The sequence below is a fragment of the Acanthopagrus latus genome, chromosome 13 (assembly GCF_904848185.1).
Source record: "Acanthopagrus latus isolate v.2019 chromosome 13, fAcaLat1.1, whole genome shotgun sequence".
Taxonomy (NCBI): domain Eukaryota; kingdom Metazoa; phylum Chordata; class Actinopteri; order Spariformes; family Sparidae; genus Acanthopagrus; species Acanthopagrus latus.
In genome coordinates this window covers 26,167,362-26,188,379 of record NC_051051.1, presented here as the reverse complement: position 1 = coordinate 26,188,379, position 21,018 = coordinate 26,167,362, and the positions used below count along the sequence as shown (strand labels likewise).

Genomic DNA, 21,018 nt, shown 5'->3' with positions numbered 1-21,018 from the left:
TCGGGTCAGAAAATATCATGTTTTGTATTAATGACTTCCTGTAGGAGATATATGTTTTTTCTTGCCAAATAAGGGTTATTTCACATGACATGAAAAGCAGGTTATGAACATTTCAGTGGTCAAGGTTCAAGGTCAGTATCTTATGACATGTTTTGTAGACATGTCAGTATGGTAAGGAGCCTTTAACACAAAGATGAACCTGGTTTAAAACTTGTTTTATTCAAAACAGCAATGAATGAATCTGTCAGTCATCACTGTAGCAAGAGTTCATGTTGCCTGCAGGTCGGGGGACAACATGTGAGCTCCTGTTAGGCCTGAAGCCTCGTAGCTGGGAGCTGATGCTTCTAACCACTGAACAACCAATTATCAAGTAAATGTTTTTATGCTGGTGCTGAACTGCAGTGTTGTCACTTTTCAAACACAACTGCTAAATGCAGAAGCTTGCAGAAGAAAAATAAGTATTTGAAAGTTGTTGTTTTTTCCTGACTGCCTCTCACATTTCCCCCTCCGTCCCCTCTGCTGTCCGTCATGTGTCAGTGTGAACAAAATAAAATAATAAAGTCTCAGATGTTGTTTCCAAGTTACAGCATGATCTGAAATCAAAGTTAACATTTACATGTATGGTTTTGTGGTTTTAATGTTGTGGCTGATCGGTGTATAATTAAGTCTTGGACTCCAGCTTTAACATTTGGTGACATAATGAATTACATTAAAGCAGCACTTTGTTGTTCGGAGAAAACAAAAATCAAACTCAGAATTTTGATAATAACAATATTAATGAGGTAATGATACAAACTTTTTGCTTGTGAATAAACAAAATGTTCTCAGAGGAAATTAAGGTCACAGAAACTAGAACTAGAAGTTAGAAAGGTGGCAGGGTCCGCCACATATAAACAAAGTAAAACAGTATAAATTGTGCTGTCCTTTCAGGTCAGTTTGTTTATTCAGTCATGGAAAAGAAAAAACGTCTGTTTATTTAGTTTGTTTAGGCTTTAAAATAATCAGTCAATAAGGATTTCTCTGCTCATTAACATTTCTACCTTAAAACTACAGACTGCTCCTTTAAACATGAACAAATCAAAACAACAATCACAGAAACTATTAGGACTGATGATGTTGGAGGGAGTGTGTTTGTTCTCACTGTGACTGCAGAGAAGCTGCTGGTCATGATTCATATCGCAGCTCTTTAGCTCCACCTGCTGCTCAGTGTTGGCTGCTGCAGTGAAGCGATCCTGCTGAGGAAACATCAGCGTAACACTCAAACAACACACACACACGGGTTGATGATATGTGATGGTGTGTATCGTATCAGGAACAACCACAGAAGCAGTTTTGAGTATTTTGCCTGGTGTGTCTACGTTTGTTGATCTGTTGACAGATGTGTATCTGTGTGATAGTGACACAACTAGAACTGTCACAATATCAGATTGTCACCACACAATAAGGGCGGCTGTAGCTCAGTGGGTAGAGCCAGTTGACTAGTGAGCGGAAGGCCATTGGTTTGAATCCTGGTTCAAGATACTGAACCCCAAAACTGCACCTTGTGTGGCGGCCTCCGCCATCAGTAAGGGCCCTACGATGAGCTGACGACTCATCTAGAGTGTAACCTGACCGGCGCCCAGAGACAAACTGAGACCTTGAAAAAGGGGATAAAATGTGGCAACAACCCTGCGACCCTCACGGATAAGTGGAAGAAAATGACGTGGCATGACCACACAATAATTTTATCATGATATCCATAGAAAATGTGAAAGAAATCAAATGTATCTTTAGCTTTAGTGAGTTTTTGTCACCATGCAAATCACCACGAAGGTTCTGAGATCGATGTCGTCCGAGGAAGACTGATCGAATGTGAAATAAAAAAGGGAGTCCTGGAGCTTCACAGTAAAACAAAGTTTCAGCATTCTGCTAAACAGCTGAAGTAGCTGGAGACTTGATCTAAACATCAGTATGTCTCCATGCTGCTCACCTGCTGTGATCACAGTCTGCAGAAGACCTGAGATTCACTGTAGAAGATGTTATGGAGAGTCTTTTCAGACGGGATGCACCTTTAACTGAGCAGCTCCAGGTTGGGTTACATCTTGGAGGATATTTGACAGTTTAACAGTAAACTTACCCTGATGAAGACTTCGGTGTATTCATTTCCTTAATACAGGATTTTAAGCTGGACTGTGACTGTCTGACACTTTGTATCTGCACAACAACAACAAACCTTATCGTCCAAACTGACATCAGTGCACAACACGTTTCCCCAAGCCTTTCCCTTTTTTCTGAAATATGTTCAAGCCAGTTCCTTGTCACTTTAATATAATGACCAAATAACATTCGTGCATTATCATTTTGAGAGAAAGTCTCTACAAACCTCAGTAAACAAAGTAGTTTTAATAAGAAGTCTTTAATGTGTTCGTGTCATTAACAGTGTGTCGTATGTAAATATGTTTATTGACAAAGATGAACAGCACACAGACAGGTTATATAACAGGCAGATACACTGATGTGATTTGGCATCTCTTGCTTTTACATTGTTAAGATGAACAACAAACTGAGTCACTTCAGACGTGTAAAGTTTCATTTCATTACATTTCAGGCAAATATGTTTTTTTGCTTACCTTAAATGTGATTATTGGATATTTGTGACCAGGATATGTACGGACTGTAAAATAAACACCGTTTCTTATTTTCTGACAGCATTTTACACAGTTTCAGTCTTGTGAAATAAATTCGCTCAGTCCGTCTCAAGACGTAACATTCAAGTCTCATTCTGTTTATTTGAGCAACAAGCCTGTTGAGTGTTAACACAGTCAGAATAACTCTGACTCCACTCACTGACTTCATCACCATGATTATCACTCATTCAGCATATTAACAGTTACAGTTTGTAATGGCTCTGTCATGCAGCGAGTCGTCATGCTGAAGGGAACTCATCTGTGATGCTAAACTTTTGATCGTTAATGAAAGTGTGATAATTGTGTGTGTGTGTGTGTGTGTGTGTATTAATTAAAAACATCCTGCATGCATTCTGGTTGTAACAAAAATAACACTCAAAATATATTCTTATAGAAAACTGTGACAAACATAATGTCTTAAAAACTTTGACACTGACAGGTGTGTGTGTGTGTGTGTGTGTGTGTGTGTGTGTGTGTGTGTGTGTGTGTGTGTGTGTGTGTGTGTGTGTGTGCGTGTGTGTGAAACAGATGACGTGCTGGTCGGGACCTTGCATGGCAGCCACCACCGTCAGTGTGTTAATGAATGTATGAATTCCTGTCAGTCGCTAAATGCCCTAAATGTAAATCTAACATGTGAATGATCTCATCAACTTTTGTGATAATAGCATAAATAACTTGTGATCTCAAGGCAACAAATAAAATTCAACTCGTTATTGCTGGAAAACTGAGAAACAGTAAGTCTGATCCGTGGCCTCTGTACTTCACTGTGGTAACGTCACAGAAATTCCTTCTTGATTAGTCAAATTTGTTTGAGTCTTTATATTTAACACGAGGAATCTTTGCATGTGATGTTTGAATAAGATGCAGCTGTGCACTAAACATTTAAATGCAAATCGAGTCATTATGTTATTTCGACGTGCTGAGATCATCTCAACTACCTTTTCTTGATTATTTAACCGTCACAAACTCTGATGACTCCACCTGTCTGTGTCTCCATCTGTGTGGTCGAGCCTCTTCAGACTCACATCTACAGTTTCAATTCCTAAAAATGGTGAATTGAGCCTTTAAATCGTCTCATCTCCAGCTAGATCCCTAGTGAACAAAACCCTCTGTGTTCACTTGTTTAAACGAAATGACGAGTGATTTTAATGGTTAAACAAATTATTTTATCGTTACACCTGCTCGCTTATGTGATTCTTCGAAGTCGATCTCCATCAGATGGCTTTTCCGAGGATGAGGATGCTCATGAGGAAGACCATGATGAAGAAGAGCCACATGAAGAAGCGATCCATCACCTTGGCGACCTTCCTCCACTCCCCGATGCGCAGCTGCGTGGCTCGCTGGTCCTGGTATGAGTTGGCAATGTACTCAATGTTCCTGCGCAGTCCCTGGTGCTGGCACACACACTGGGTTTTCACCCAGATCTCCCTCCTGTGGCCCCTGACTCCACCTCCCTCCTCACCTCCTACACCTTTCTTCTCCTCGACATGCTCCTCTCGTCCCCCACAGGCACTTCTCGACTCCTCCTGCTCCACCTCGTGTCCTCCAGCAGCTCCTTTCTCCTCTGAGTGGTCGATGATCACAAACAGATCCTCCTTCCAGTCCGTCTGGACGGTCGGATCCTGCCCCACCTTCGCAGACTTCCCAGCTCCATCCTCCTCCACCTTCCCTCCCCACGCCTGCCCATTCACGTCCCAGTTTGTTCCTTTGGTGTCGCCTCCATCGGCTGATGGGGCCTCAGAGTCCTCCTGCGACAGAGGTTGTCTCCTGGATGAGGAGCCGTTGAGGCAGTTCTCACCGACCTCGTAGACGAAACAGATGCGGGCCAGGTAGTTGAGGATGAAGCGCTCGGCCCACTGTGGGACGGGCCGAGCCTCGGGACCGCAGTGGTGGATGTTCATGATGAAGATGGTGAGAGCTGTCGATGCAGTGACCATCGTCATCGTCGCAATGTAGTACTTTCCTGTTGGAAGAAGAAGTCAAATATCACTCACATGTACAGTTAAATCTTTATCGACTCAAAGACGAATCAGCTTTTCTTCTCTGTCACCAGTTTGGTGATTGGTGGAGAAAACAGAGTGGATTAGACAAGCGAGGAACAAATCTGAACTCTGCGGCGCTGAACAGTGGTCATTGTTACAGCGATGATACAGCCCTGATTCAGAAGAGCTGAGATGCTGTTATTTTTTGGAGGCACCGAAGTCAGAATATGCAGATATTCAAATTTTAAAAAAAGGAGTACAGGTGGTAAAACAAACAAATCACTGACTGATTATAAACAGTCTTAGTTTACAAGAAGAGTTCAGAAGTTGTGATAGAAGCTGTTGTCTACGATTTTATGGTTCCTAAATATGATTTTTAAAAACCAAGAGAAGATTGCTATTTTGTTTGATCAAACAACAAACATGCATATCGTGTTTTCAACTTCCACGTACTGAAAATGTTGTTTAAACTTTAAGTTAATACAAGACAATATTGTGTGTTTACCTGAAGTATTGACAGCAGAGCAGGACAGGCTAAAAATCTGTTTTTAAAACAGAACAGAAAATATTTCAGCTTTAAGCTCGATCTTCCAAATATCTTTAACTTTGGATTTAATATTAAATTAAAATAAGACTGTGTTGCTGGAGGTTTTCTACCTCTCGAGTGAGAAACTGCTCAGACAGTCGTACAGAAAGAATTCAATGATCAAATCTTATTAGCAACACTGAGACTCGCAGGTTGAATTGCTGCTCTAATAGTTGAGAATCATTGATTTGAGAGCCAGGATTTATCGACCTGTCGGCCTCTTGTTCATCACAACGCTGTTAGCAGGAAACATCAACAGGGTTTTTACTGCCGGACGTGAAGCTGCTCAACAAAATACTTTAACGTCTGCTCACTTTGTCTGTGAGCAGCTGCAGATCTGCTTGCTTTGCAACTTTCCTCTCCTGCACAACAGTAAACTGTGTCTCAGCTAATTTAACTTTCATTTAAAACGAATCATTCTTCCTCTGGTGCTCTCCTCTGATATGAGGATATTAAAAAGATGCAGTAGGACATTGCATTTAATATTTCACATGCACATGATTCAGTATCACAGAGTCACTATTTGCAGGATATTATTTGAATGTGTTCATTATATTTCATGAGTGATTTGGTGTTTGAGTCTCAGATGTTAAAACATTTGCACATTCTCGTATTTTGTGGAAGAAAACCACATCGGACAACTTATTATTCAATGTGGAGTCTTAAAAGGCGTCTGGAGCATCAGAACCAGATTAATGTCATTATTACAGCTATTTATTTTTCAGTGTATGTTTCAGTGTTTTTCTTTTGTACCAGCTATTCTCCCACTTCTTTATCTGCCTTCAGGGTCAGTCTTTTCATCTTGTGTCCTTTCAGAGATTAAAACACACATTTCCACATTCTTGTTTGGTGTTTTGCTGTTCGTAACGTCACATGATTAGCAAACAGCACCGATGGTTCCAACCTGTTTTATTACTAAACAAAACAACTGGCAGACATCCATCATAGTTTTTTTGTTTTCGCATTAAGTTACCATAACTGTCAAAATGCTAATTTCATAAATTATGAATCTGATCTTTCTTAATATTTAAATGCTTCTCTGTAATTTATATAAAAAAGCCACAATCCGTCGATTTGGATCAAAACTACATTACAAAACATCCACAGGGTCAAACGTGTGTGTGATCTAATAAAGACACATCAGACAAAGACAACAGGAACCCATACACTGTACACTTAATACATTAAACAGCAATTCATCTTTTCAAAATTGATTAGTCATTATTCTAATCAGTGTGATTGACAAGTGAGATGATCATTTTATACACTGTTTACTTAGATCAGAAGTAAGTATACTGCACAGTCAGCAGGAGCTTTAACTCAGTTCATTTCTCCAAACAGGTCCTGGACCATGAGAACAATCATGTTGAAACTGCACCAGTGGCTGAAATGCTGTAACACAAAGTTGTTAGTTGTAAGTTCATTAACACCAAACGCAACAAAAACCGCTTAAGATTGTTTTAATCTTTCATATCTAATGTTTGTTTCCAGTCTGGTGTTGTCAGGCCCTTTTGACCCCTTGAGTATTAATGTGACAGCTGCTTTATGCTTATCATATATTCAAAAGGTCCAATTTGTGAGAAAGTGGATTTCTGAGTCTCATTCACAACTTGTTGATAGAGTGATGTAGTAATGGATCTAAAACCCAGAAATTAGTTCTCTTTTTTTCCTCTTCTGGTTCAAATTTGTGTCATTACTACACATTAAAACATAAAATCATCATTAATGTCCCACAGTTTAATCCTGAAGCTCCTCATGTGCTAACAACAGTTAGCGGTTGCTAACAAGCATCTGAATGAGACTACAGAGGTTGTCGGGGACATTAAACGTCCTCACAGCAACACGGAGACTCATCTACTCACTCGTCCGTCTTTACAGGCCACTTTAGTTCCACACTGTTCTAACTCTGACTTTACAACTTGTACACTGATCAGTTTATAGAAAACTTGGATAGTAACTGTGCAGTAAGACTCTTAGTGGTGGAGACGTTTCAGTCATGTGACCGTGATGTCGTCTGTTTGTGGCCTAACATTTGGTGGTAGGTCGGGTTTGGGATGTATGTTCCCTGTTCACGCCCAAATGGGGCCCTTGATTGACTTCAGCCCACTTCCTGTCATGATTATAACTGATTAAAAACACCATTCTGTTCACTTGGATCAGAGGAGAGAAGTTTACTGATGGTCTTCATTTCATGTGAGATTTTTTTCAAGTTTTCGTGTTCTTGAGTATATCTGCATCACATTAAACTTGACGTTGTTGAGAGAGCAGATGACCAGAGGGGCGGAGTTTTTACCACCGTCATTATTACAGGGATTGAAGAATGGAGTAGATGAGAGCTCCAGTATCTACATCATAGAAGGAGACCAGACGTCCCTCACAGTCCACATACACTCCCACCTTCTCTGGCTTTGACTTCAGAGGCAGATGGACACTCGGATCAGCAAGAGCTTTGTACTCATTTTCATTCCTCAGCGATATCGTCCAGTAACCTCTCTGAGGGTTCGGTGAGATTTTTATCTTCCTGTCGATCGACTCTCCCAGGTCCCACTTAGTCTTCCCTTTAACCTGAACCTCGTAGTAAAATCTCCCTGAAGTGGTCGACTGCCTTCCTAAGACACTAGCGTGATAGGAAAATCTCTCTGGATTGTCCGGGAGACTCTTGTTTACATCACCACAGTTCACTTGTTTCCCATCATCAGACAGGAGGAACCAGGGATTTGCTGTATCAGGATCAAGTGTCACATCAACTGAATACTGTCGGACCCTCTTCAGCTCTCTCTGGTCTCTGTTTCTCCTCGATCATCTCAGTAAAATCAGTAAGGCCTCTCTCAACCATCTCCTTCAGAGTGCTTTCTCTCTGTATGCTGCTTCATTACTGCACTCCTTTGTGCGTCTGATCTCCTGAATCTTTATTTGTCTGTTTTGGATAATTTGCTGAATTTTCGCATCTGTGTTTCCCAGCTCGGCCTTTTTGTCTTCATATTCTGTGTTCAGAGGAACAACATCATGTGACTTGTGGTCTGAAATGGTGCAGAGCATGCAGACACACATCTGGTTGGTTTTGCAGAACAGCTCCAGAGGTTTATCGTGATTCACACACATCCTACCTTGCATATTTTCAACAGGATTGATAAGCTGATGTTTTTTCAGACCACTGACTGTGAGATGAGGTTCCAAGTGAGTCTCACAGTAGGACGCCAGACACACCAGGCAAGACTTTATCTGGTTCCAGTGCAGATATCACAGTAAATGTCTTCCGATCTGGCATAATGGAGCTCAGAGTTGCTGCTGCTGGCTTTCGGTTGAGATGAATTTCTGAACTGAGCAACCATCTGAGAAATGAAAGTATTGACCTGCAGCTCAGGTCTTGTGTAGAAAACCTCGTGACACACAGGGCACTGGAGAGGAACATTAATATCCCAGTGTCTAGTGATGCAGGTTTTGCAGTAATTGTGTCCACATGGTGTCGCAACTGGATCAGTAAACACATCCAGACAGATGGAGCACAGAAACTGATCCTCAGTCAGCAGACAGCTGGCAGCAGCCATATCTGTATGCTGATAAATGTCAGAAAGCAAAATTGAATTGTCATTATATGTTTAGATTTATTAAATTCTAATTACTCAGTATGAAGAAAAAACATTTTGTTGTGAGGATAAATAAAACTAAATTTACCTTTGACAAGTCTCAAACAGCAGACGAGTGCTGTAACTTCCTGTCTCAGTGGAGTTTGTCTTGATGCTGAGTTACGCTGATATTACTGGTCGTACTCAGAAGTGTTTGTCCGAGACTCTGCTGTGTTGTTAAGACGGTCTGATTAAGTCAGTCAAGTCTTTCTTCAGAAAGAATCTGATGCTCATCTCGATAGCAGCGCTGCTTTACACCGACAAACATTTACTTTCTAATTGTGGTGTTGAACCTCCTCCGACATTCCAGCATTGCTTGTCAAGCTTGCTTTGTAATGTTTTGCTGTATTTCTGGTTTGGGCATGACTGTGGTGACACACAAAGTGAATTACGTCTGGAGCAAGCTGTATGCATGCATCCTGGGTCACTGGCAACTTTAATTGTTTGCTTGCTTGGTTGTTTTTTCGTTTGAACTTTCTAAACAGCCCAAATAAATACAACACAGGTCAGGCCAAGATGATGATGACCTATTGTTCAAGCGTTTTGAACGTGTATGCAAAACATTCATTGGAAATTGTGTTTTTCTATTTCAAACAACATGTTCTGATTTGGATCCATTATTAACCATTGAGTAAAAACCTGCTGAGCAAAAAGAAGCAGTTGCACCAGTGTGATGGGATGCAGGACAGGCCACAAATAACTTTCCCATGATGCAATGCTGCCAACTGTTTATTGAACACACTCCTGGCTTTGCCTCTCAGGCTTCAAACTAGTGTCTTGGTAACACTTCAATTTGCCATTTGTTGCCTGGCTCAGAAAAATCTACAATCAGCCACAACATTAAAACCTCTGACAGGTGATGTGAATTACCTAATAATCGTTACAAAGTTCTGCTGGGACTCCTTGGGCCTGCAATTCATATGGATGCTACCTGACACACACCAGCCATCCAGACATTCATGGAGACGTCACCCCTCGATGGGCCACACAGCAGGACAATGACACACCACAAAACTTATCAGGAACACACCAGATTGTGGCTCTCGTGCCCGTGGGAGAGAAAACTGTTTATTTAAAAGGTCACAGGCTGAACCAACTTTGAACCAGCACTAGCACCAGCCCAGAACCAGCACTGTGTTCACTGTGGTCAAAAAGACTTCCTACCTATCAACGGGACACTCTCGGAGGGCGGCATGCTCTCAGCCACCAGCAGCTGGAACACGGTGAGGGCCAGTAGCACCGTGACACCAAGAGAAACCTTTTCACCCGAGTCAGCCGGCAGGTAGAATCCCAGCGGAGCCAGAAAGGAGATCATCATGCAGGGGATGAGGAGGTTGAAGATGTAGAAGGAGGCCCGTCTCTTCAGGTGCAGGGTGAATGTGATGTCTGGGTAAGGATCTGAACAGCAGCCATACAGGATGACGTTCTTCTTGGCTGGCATTCCCAGAACCTGGTTAGAAAACAACTTTGTTTTGTAAAAGGATTTTAGTCAAGAATGGAGCTTTTTTGTGAACACATTTCAGATAAACGTTTACCTCCCACTCCACGTTGGGGACAAAGTCAGCCAGGTCAGCGCTGTCCAAGGCATTGATTAAGTCCATCTGGTTTCCATTGTGAGTCCAGGAGCCAAAGGTCAGGTGACACTCCTGCATGTCAAAGGGGAAGAAAGCCACGTCCACAGAGCAGGAGCTTTTGGTGATGGCGGGCTGGTCCCACATGACCTGACCATCGTTACGAAGAACTACATTGGTTTCCATTGAGCTGGAGAACTCATCGTCTGCACTGTGGTGGAGAAAGTGGAGGAAACCATGTGAACACAGGTGGAAGGAGACAAGGATCAGATAAATCAGCCAGCAAGGAGCCAACATACCTGTTATACAAGACAATATCAGGTCTCCAAACTAAGCTGCTTGGTATGCGGATGGTGTCGAGACCGTCATAGTCCTCCGTCTTCCAGGTGAGGTAAGCATCCATCCACACCTGTCGGACCCACAGGTAGGTGGTCAGGATCTGGTTCCGCTCATCCTGATGAGAGGACAAATACACGTCAGCACAGGCATGAAAACATAGACAGTGAACATCAGAGTCAGCAGGGTACGATTACCATGTCGATGATCTGGGAGAGGGTGATCTGCAGTGTGACGTTGATGATGTGGTCAGTATCTTCCACCGGTCGCAAAGCATTGGTGTAGTTAGTGAACAAGTCTGTCATCAGCTTCTGAGCATAACGGCCGTGAGCTGCCAAACAAACTGGGGAATAGAAAGAGAGGGAGAGACCACTTTACTGATCCAGATAGTTATTTAAATGTACTTTAGATGTTTTAGACTCAAGCAGCAGGACGTGAAGATGACATGCTTGTTGACCTTTTCGCCGCTGGTTCTAGGTAAAACCCTGATGTTTAGCTCTCAGTGTACAAAGCAGATAGAAATGGTTCCAGGCCGTCAGCCTGACGGGATCACCTTCAGTCTTAATATTCCAAGAGATTTTTTTGGATTGGAGCAGAACAGTAAACACAGATGTTGTTATTGTTCTATGACACGTTGTGCAACCAACATTTACTTCAGAAGGAGACATTAAAGCAACATACTTGACGATTGCCAGTTTAACAATCCTTTGCAAATGATAATAATCATTGTCTATTTTGATCCTTGCAGGTTATTTTGGATGTTATGACGTTGGAGGTGTGTAAAAACAAATGTTCTCTGTTCTTTCTTCTCTGCAGTGATTCTTCTTTAATCCCTGAACGTTTCAAATTTCCAGCAGTCCATCTTGCAGTCTGTCCCTCCCAGCGAAACACACTAATCACACAGATACCATAACGCACACACATGGAAACATCATTTCCCAGTTCAATTAACCTGCTAATCACCTCAGATTTTGCACATTAATCAGAGAACGTCTGCCGAACAGCAGCACTGATAAATCCTTTAAATCCTGTGACGACTAATGATGGTGGTGGTGGACAGAGGATGAATCCAGTGTTTCTGTGAAATTTCTCTCCATTGATCTTAAAACGAGGGAACTGGAAATGCAAAAATGCTGAGAATAAACTGGTTTCCAGGTTTTAGGGCTCATTACTGCACATCTCTATTAGTCCCACAGTATTAAAGTCTTTGTCGGGTTCTGTGTGTATATATTGGTTCCCCAGTCTTGTATTCTATCCAAGTGTTCCTTCTTTCATCCATTGGTGTTGTTTCGATTCACCTTCGTTGCCTGAAGTTTGCATTTGGGCTCTTTTGCTAGCCCAGTAAAAAAAAACTAACTTTCAAATGCAGCCTCGGACGGCACCTAAACCAGGTCTGGCTCTAAATGAACCGAGATAAATACACTCAGTAAAATCAAATGGACCAGGATGCAGTGAAGCCACATGGTGACATCTTTAAAGTATATGAACAGGTCCATGAACCTATCTGAGTTTAAAAAGACAAGTAAAATGCAGAGGCAAAGTTACATCACTTCCCACACATTAAACTCAAAAAACCAAACACCTCGGCGTCCTAATGTCGACCCCTAATAACACCCTGATAGTTCAGACACAAACACATGAAGTGTTGAGCAGTGTTTGGATTTGCTAAATGTTCTCTATGAGGACAAGAGCGGCTGGTGAGGATCAGCATCCATAAAAACTCTCATCAGATCAGAGGAGCGCTGGACACAGATCGACTAAAACCTTCAGAGAATGATATCATGACATCAGCTCCAACGTCCGTATCAGATAAACGTGCCGTAAGTCAGAGCAGATAAAGCTGCGTCTTTAGTCCTGTAACCATATAAGTAAATAATGAAACTCCTCGAACAGCCAACACTTGAGTTGCGTAAATTGTTTATAAAATCTGAAGACCTCACGATCAGCAGCAGTCGGTGGTCTTCAGACAGCTCTGGAATGAAGTTCAGCTGCCAAAGAAACATCCTGGAAGGTCAGAGTGAAAGTTTTTTTGCTGGCTGTCGCCTCCTAACCGCGACCTGCTGTCTGCCTCAGGGTGGTGTTAGGTCTGAGGATGCTGCACTTTTAGCTTGGTGTTATGGGATTTACACACTGTACGTTTAGGTAATGTTAGATGTTTTTTCTTGATTTCAGGATGAAGTCCATACACGGCTCAAGTGTTTTATTGATGGACATGATAAATTCATGACGAATGAAAACTGGACAAAAATGTCCATCAGACAGACGAAAAAAACTGTTCAGTCTCTCTGGAGTCATCTTAATGGCAGCATTCAGTCATGTAGAGGTTTGTTCACGACTCATCTGGACTCAGTTTGACTCAGACAAAAAAATCTGCAAAATCTGCAGTCTCATATTTAAAAAGAACAACTGTTGTTTAGTAATCAGGGTTTCTGGAGATGTCTTGAGATATAATGTTGGCAGTTAATGTTTCTGCAAAGCTCAGATAAGGTTGACATTTGTACTAAACATGACATATTACATTCACATTATATGATTATTAGTCATCTGTCGCAGCAGAAGGTGGAGGAGATTGAGATGGTGCTGCTACAGCCAAGCAGTCGACAGCGGTTCGAATCACATCACTGGATATTTTTAAGGAGACCTTCACAGGAAGTTTTACCATCTCCATCTGTGATCGAGGTGACCGAAACAGGAATTCAACCCAAACCATGATGTTTTCTAACCCTAAACACGTGGTTATTGTGCCTAAACCCAACCAGAGCTTCAGCAAGAGTCTGACAAGAGAGAAACAGGACAGTAAACCTGAACAAATGTTAAGTTGCAACATGTAAAAAACCTTCAGTTTGAACTGGGTTGGGGTTTCTTTACACTCGTTGCACAGCAGAATAAAAAGCATTTGCTGTAGATATGAATACACTACAATGTAAGGGTGTGAACAGTTGGAGTTACAGTAGAAGAGAACTGTAGTCGGCAGCAGTACAACACTGATGCAGCAGCACTGCAGATGCAAAGCAGAACAACTACTGATAACTTGTTATCACATTTCCGCTCTGCGTCCACGTCTGCAGCAGCATCGATATTCCTCTGCTGCAAACACAACCCTCATCCCCCCTCTGCGCCTGTGGCTGGACAATATATGCAATCACCTTATGATATCATTTAATAAAGTGTAAGGAAAACATACAGGACAGCCTCAGGAGTGACCGACTGTCTCGCTCGCTGAATTAGCAGAACTGTCATATAAAGATATACAAATGTTCTGTTCCTCCATATTTGACTGTGTGAAAAACACAACAGTGATCCAACCCACAGGCAACACTTCTGTCTGCCCTGAACACTCGACAACAACAAGGACGAGGTACGTAACTGCAGGAGAAGACATTAAAGATAAAAATAAGTCACACACACACACACACACAAACACACATACAGAGGTTGAACAACATGCCTTGCTCAAAAAAGGAAGCGCAGCAGTACAAGGTCCAGTTCAAGGACCTTCAGATAAAAAGTAAATAATATATTCTTAGATTCCAACATGTCTGTAGACACACACACACAGGGAGGTTTGGTTTGTTCACATCCTTTGTACAAAAATGGAAAACTGGAAGTGAAGCGCTGACTCCATCAGACAGGCATTAAACAGGATATCTCATTATGAGAAACAGATAAAGAGCCCGGCGGGAGGAAGTGCTGCGTCGTCGGGGGCTGTTTTAAATCTTATTTTCATGTCACCTCCTCAGACTAACCAGATGGACGCCGTATAGTTTTAAAACAATGATGTTCCAGTTGTGTTTGCTCCGCTAGCAGACGGAGGCCTCACTGACAACAGCCTGCCTGTCTCTGTGTCCAACACCTTCAGTCTGGACAAGATGTCCCCAGACTACAGGCCAGATCTCCATTAAATATGACATTTTATATACAGACTGGTGACAAATTAAAGTTAAACCCAACATAAAGTACCTCACTAAGGTGTTGAGAACAGGTTCAGTGCTCCTTGTCAAATGTCTGAAGGGATGGTCACCGGTCTTTGACAAGATATTCCCTTATTTGGTGCTTTGCTGATGCTGATGGAGAGTACTGTCGCTCCGAAATCTCCCATAGGTGTCAATCATACTGTTGAGCTCCTTGTATGACTTTTTTAGGGCCAGTAGAACCACCTCAGTGACCGCTGGATCATCCTGAATATCAACTGAAACCATCTGAAGAAGTTCTAGAACTTTAATTGTGGCCTCAGGAACCTCCTGAGTTGCTCCTAGAACGATCAGGGACAACTAAAACCTTGTGAAGGGGCCTCGTGGTGAAGAGGAGTGCTGTTTATTACCCAGGAACAAATTCTCCCACAAGTATTCAACATACTGAAGAACCACAAGAAGACCGATAACTTTCCACTAAAACTCTTAACCACCGATTAGCACCACCCAACAAACCTGCAGAACTTCCTTAATGACCCATGTAAGTTCCTTCCTTCCTAACAGACCCTTAAGAACGTCTTCAGTGACACCTTGAACCACTTAAGCACCTATTAAACCACCCAACAGAACCTAGAACCTCCTCAAGACCAAGGCAAACCTCCTTAACAAATACTAGAACCACCAAAATGATCTCTAGACCTCAATGGCCCCTAGAACCCCCATTACATGTAGAACCTCCCAAACAATCACTAGAACCAACTTAAGGACTTCTAGCTTCCTCTGTGACCCATAAACACCTTGTCATTAAAAAGTAGAACCTCCTACCAACCTACTAGAACCACAGAAAGAACCTCTTGAACTTCATCAATCACCCCAAGAACCCCCTCACTGAGTAGAACCTCCTAAAACCCCCAATCAGACCTCTATAGCTTCCTAAATTACCCATTTTGCCTTCTAAGAGCCTTCTAAACACCTACTAGACCCACATAACAAATGCTTGGTCTTCCTCAATGACCCCTAGAACCTCCTCAGTAACAAGTGGACCTGCTTAATTCCCTGCTAGAACCACCCAACATGCCTCTAGAACTTCCAAAATGACAAGTACACCCTCTTAAACGCTACACTTGCTTTAACACCTAAAGGACCTCTACAACTTCAACAGTGAGCACTAGACCCTCTTTAATGACCAGTACAGTCCAAACAACCACAAGAACCACCCAAAGAACGTCTCGCACCTTCTCACTAACAAGTAGAACATCCTGAACACATACTACAAACTCCTCCGTGACCCTGATGAAGAAAAGGGCCGCTCTGCTTCATGGGTACTTCTACTTTTGGTACTTTCCCCTCTATCAGTAAAATATGAGGCGTGCTTCTTTCACTGCCGTCCATTCTGATCTACTGACTCTTAGCTCCTGTCACATCAGGTGAGATCAGTTGAGCTCTGACGTGATCGACCTGCAGCTCATTGTCTCTGTTCATTGTTCAGATGTCTTCACAGTCCGCTGAGCAGACGAGTCAGCAGTTTGTGAGACAGCATCGACTCCCTGACGAGTTAAAGTGTTGGAGAACAGATCTGGGAGCAGGCCAGCTGGCACACACACGCACACACACAATGCAGCACACATTCATCAGCGTCATTGTCTTCACCATGCTCATCTTGAACCACATCATCATCACCGTCGTCATGGTAACTTGAGTCCATACATTGTAAGTGGACAGATGGCCTGAATCATGTGCATCAAGGGTAAGTGCAGAAAACAGATGATGGTATGTTAAGTCAACATGACCTGAGCTGTGTGTGTGTGTGTGTGTGTGTGTGTGTGTGTGTGTGTGTGTGTGTGTGTGTGTGTGTGTGTGTGTGTGTGTGTGTGCGTGTGCGTGTGTGTTTCCTGGTGTATTAAACAGATTTGCATGAAAGATGATATTTAAATGCTAAATCTTTTATTGCGTTCCCAGTAAAAGAGAGCAGTGTTTAGTCTGTCTGTATATTGAACCTCATGCTGCTGCTGTCCTCAGATTAATGTGACACATTCACTGCATGACTGAGTCGTTACAGGTCCGACATGGACTGTGACTTTTCTGTAAAAGTGACTCAGGCTTGTTAAATCTCACAAACAATTACTTAACAAGGTGCATATCAGAAAGAGGAGCCAGTTTTTTAGGGGAGGACACCAAGCGAACAGGAACACAGCCAGGCTGTAAAGCATCCTTTGCAGTGGCCAAACTGTGTAATTACAACATGACGTGATGCACTGTGGCTCAAAAATACTTATTTTCCATGAGCTTACATTGTGAAAGAAGCGGATGTAAACAAATACATTTCTTTTTCAGTGTCACACACCTGCGAAATGACTTGTTGACTATCATTATTTGAGCCATTCGGTTCAATAACATTTGTAAGTCTTGAAAAGCCACATGTTGTAATTATTTTATCCCTATTCAAGTTAACTTGGTGCTCAACCAGAAGTCAGCTGCCTCGGTCGGCACACATCTTTAGTGCACTTGCTCTACGGACACCACAACACATTTTTATACCCAGGAAGTCAAACTCTTTGGCTTCAAACGCCGCTGAGCAGCTTCCATAGGACTGAACGAGGCTCGTCCTCCAGCACTGTGTCCAGATTTACTGTCACGTCCTTGGTTGACTGTTTGTGGCAAGAAACATCCAGTCAGAAAGCTCAGAGTTGTGTGTCAGAAACCACACAATTAACAGCCGATCAGAATAAAAACAGAATCTGAAGTTTATATCAACTCACTTTTGGATCCTGGGTCAGTTTTGGACGGGTTGTTCTGAATCTGTTTCTGCTGCTTTGTGCTTCTAACTGGCTTCTTTAGTCATTAACTGATGGACAGAACATGATTTCTCACAAACAAACTTGAGATCATTCAAACTTGTAGTCACAACACAAACCTGTGTGAAGGTTGCATCATCCAAGAGAGTCCTGAGCTTCTGTTTATCTTCAGTAACTTGAAGAAATTGTAAAAATAGAGTTTGGGAATCTAGACAAACACTTTCAGAATTAGTGGCTCCTCAGACTTTACAACTCTATTAAAGTGACTCCTTACTTTGATTTTGAGACTGTTTGTGTTGTTTTACGACAGCAGACAGGACTGTTACACTGAGGATGTGTGTGTCTGTTTCCATGTGAAGTGTGTTTGGATTATCTGCTGTTTGACCTCTGAGGTTTCCTCCCCTCTGGACTGATTGACAGCTTTAATCCTCACAACCATCATCGCTTATCTCTGCTTAGTGTGGCTCTTCCTACACACACACACACACACACACACACACACACACACACACACACACACACACACACACACACACACACACACACACACACACACAGAGTTGGTCCATAGGGACACGTTTCTAGCTTCGATTGTATATACTCACAACACGCCACATTTGACTGAATGTGGATCTCTGACATCCAGCTTTTTTCACAACAAAACCGCGGTGGACACGCTAATCTTCGATCTTAAGGTGTTAAAGTTACGGATATTGCTGTGCTTGAACGTTATTTATCAATGTTGAGTTTGTGAGAGAAACTGAGGTGAAAAATATTTGAACAACAAAACTCAACAAAAAATCCAACATAGATATGAAAGAAACACGATGTCTCACTCCTCAGCTTCAGAGAAGATGACGTAGTTTCACCTCAGAGGTTTTGTTTTCACCTGTGTTCGTTGGTTTGTCAGCAGGATTACACAAAAAATACTGAACAGATTTCCATGAAACTTGGATGGAGGATGAGTCTCGGCCCAGAATAGACCCCATTAACTCCTGGTGCTGATCCAGACAGAGGAACGGACCCAAGAGTGTTTTCTGTCTTTCAATAACACTGTGAGACATTCTCAGGTAACGGTGCGTGGATCTTTATGAAAGACATCAGGTGTGTACATTTGAAAAACCTTCATATACTCACAAAATCTGACCCAGATGGTGTTAGTCTTTCCATGCTAGTGTTTGCTAATCAGCATCGAGTACAACTAACGATGATGTCATTAGTTCTGCAGCTTCTTGGTGTTTAGACAGAGAAGAAATAAAGGAATTATAATTTTACCTCACATTTAAAGAGATTATTGACATTATGTTGGTAACGACTTTCTGATATAGTGACACAAAAATCATTAAAACAAAGCAGATGTTTTTAAATGTAAGATGTGTGTATAAAGCATCTCATTTAAATATCACTAATTTATCAGTCTGGTCGTCCCATCACAATAAAAGCACGACGTCATGGATCAGGCCTCTGAACCACCACATCAGTTTCAGATCTGCTCCTCGTTCCTGACCTCCTCCTCACGGCTGTAAACTCTTTTTTTTTGTCCTCCTTATCACTCAGCAGCACAATGAATGCTGACCGCCCCCGTTCACTTCACTGTTCAATGAGAACCAACACATGAAGGTCACTGATAAAGCTGACAATGAGTCGATTGACAGAAAAATAGCTGCTACATGAACAAAGTCGTGAACCGTTCTCTGATTTCAGCCTCTAAACTGCAGATTTTTATGCTTTTCTGATGAGAAACTGAAAATCTTTGGTTGTGGACAAGAGGTGCAGATTTTAAAGGTCCTATTTGGGAGAAAACTTGATTTTTAAATCTCATTCCCAACTCAAGTCTCCATCCTTTCGGTCATTTACAAGCTGGTAATGAGACTCAAAATCAACTTTACTTACAAACAGGACCTTTGAGTGAATTCTTTAATTGTCATTCAGCTGCCTCAACAATCAACTATCAGGGAACAATGACTAAACCGTGAACTACGTTGGTGTTGTTTCATACAAAAACTGTTTCAACAGTTGTGTGACGTGTAAATTCACAGTCAGTTACATCAGGAGCTCAACAGCACCGATAAGATCAAACTGAACGTCACAATTCTGTCTGTGCTGATGCTCCGGTTGGGTTTCAGCACAAAATCCTCTTGGTTAGAGTTGGAAAACATCCTGGTTTGTAGACGGGGACGTTTCCACTCGTGATCTAACACTCTGATACTAATATCAAGTTCAAAGAACAGATCGTAAACACAAAGTTATTGAAACGATGAACGAAAAAAATACATTATGTTAACTGTGGAGCTGTTTAATGTTCTGTTAGTGGGGTGAGGTTTGTAATTACACAGTAGTAGTAATCAGTGATCTGTATCGGAGCAATAACCAATATTTATACCAACACTTTCAGTTGAATCCAGTAAAAAAAAACAGATCCTGGAATTTTTTCTAACCTTCTCCAACATTTTTTGACATTTCCATTAACTGATGCTGCATTAATGCTGGACGCTGATAAAAAAAAAAAAAATCAGTCACATTCATCAGATTTTAATTGGTTAAATCTGTTAATCGTTAGCGTCCCTGTTGAGGACGGTTATGTAGTCTGACAAATCAAGATGTCTGAAGACATCAGACTGGACTGAAGGAGGTGTGATGGTCAGTGTCGGCTGTGGCTCAGGGGCAGAGACAGTGTCTTGGTACTGAAAGGTCGCTGGTTTGATTCCTGCATGGCAGCCACCACCATCAGCGTTTGAATGTATGAGTTACTGTAGATAAAGTCTCATCTTTAAGAGTCAGAAAGCGAGATACTGACAGAGAACTGAGCAGGTGTGTCTTCTACAGACGCATCAGTGAAGCTCAGTTCAGACCTCAAACCAACACAGATTATTGATCTATTATCAATAATCAATAGATTTAATGCTCAGCTGTCAGTCATCTTCCTGTTTAAACCTGAGCTCTGTCTCATTCAGGAGGAAACACGAGAAACACACCTGAGCCTGTTTCTGTTCGTTTAACACAAAGTCTCCTGTATCCATGACAAAGTACTGTGACGAGGGTCAGTTCTCAGGTTTTTAACCTGAAAAGTAGCTGAAGTGGATCTGAGAATGTTTCTCACCTGGCAGGAAGAAGAGAAGCAGGAGATACACCGTCGATCCTCTGCAGGGGGGCTTCATCCCGCTCTGATCGTATCGATCCGGTAAATAACAATCGATTACAATAATGTGGTGACAGATCAGCCAGCATCTGAGCGACCGCCGAGCAGAGAGGATAACACACACTGAGAGAGAGAGAGGGAGAGAGAGAGAGACAGAGAGACAGAGAGAGAGACAGAGAGAGAGAGAGAGAGGGAGAGAGAGAGAGAGACAGAGAGAGAGAGAGAGAGAGAGAGAGAGAGAGAGAGAGAGAGAGAGAGAGAGAGAGAGAGAGACAGAGAGAGAGAGAGGGAGAGAGAGAGACAGAGAGAGAGACAGAGAGAGACAGAGAGAGAGAGAGACAGAGAGAGAGAGAGAGAGAGAGAGAGAGACAGAGAGAGAGAGAGAGAGAGAGACAGAGAGAGAGAG

General features: G+C 42.2%; 1 protein-coding gene across 2 annotated transcripts; it reads right to left on the bottom strand.

The window, feature by feature from the left end:
- Positions 1-2,376: 2,376 nt before the first annotated feature.
- On the bottom strand, positions 2,377-20,774 carry LOC119030988 (neuronal acetylcholine receptor subunit alpha-9-like). 2 transcript variants are annotated; one of them, XM_037119030.1, is made up of 6 exons: positions 20,574-20,774; positions 10,965-11,110; positions 10,731-10,885; positions 10,396-10,642; positions 10,025-10,310; positions 2,377-4,629 (listed from the first exon to the last, which is right to left on the bottom strand). In XM_037119030.1, exons 1-6 carry the CDS (start codon positions 20,629-20,631, stop codon positions 3,881-3,883), a joined length of 1,641 nt encoding a protein of 546 aa, XP_036974925.1. In that variant the 5' UTR covers positions 20,632-20,774; the 3' UTR covers positions 2,377-3,880. The 2 variants fall into 2 exon arrangements, with proteins under 2 accessions (XP_036974925.1, XP_036974926.1); XM_037119031.1 differs by lacking the exon at positions 20,574-20,774 and adding an exon at positions 17,438-17,529.
- Between the last annotated feature and the right edge of the window lie 244 nt (positions 20,775-21,018).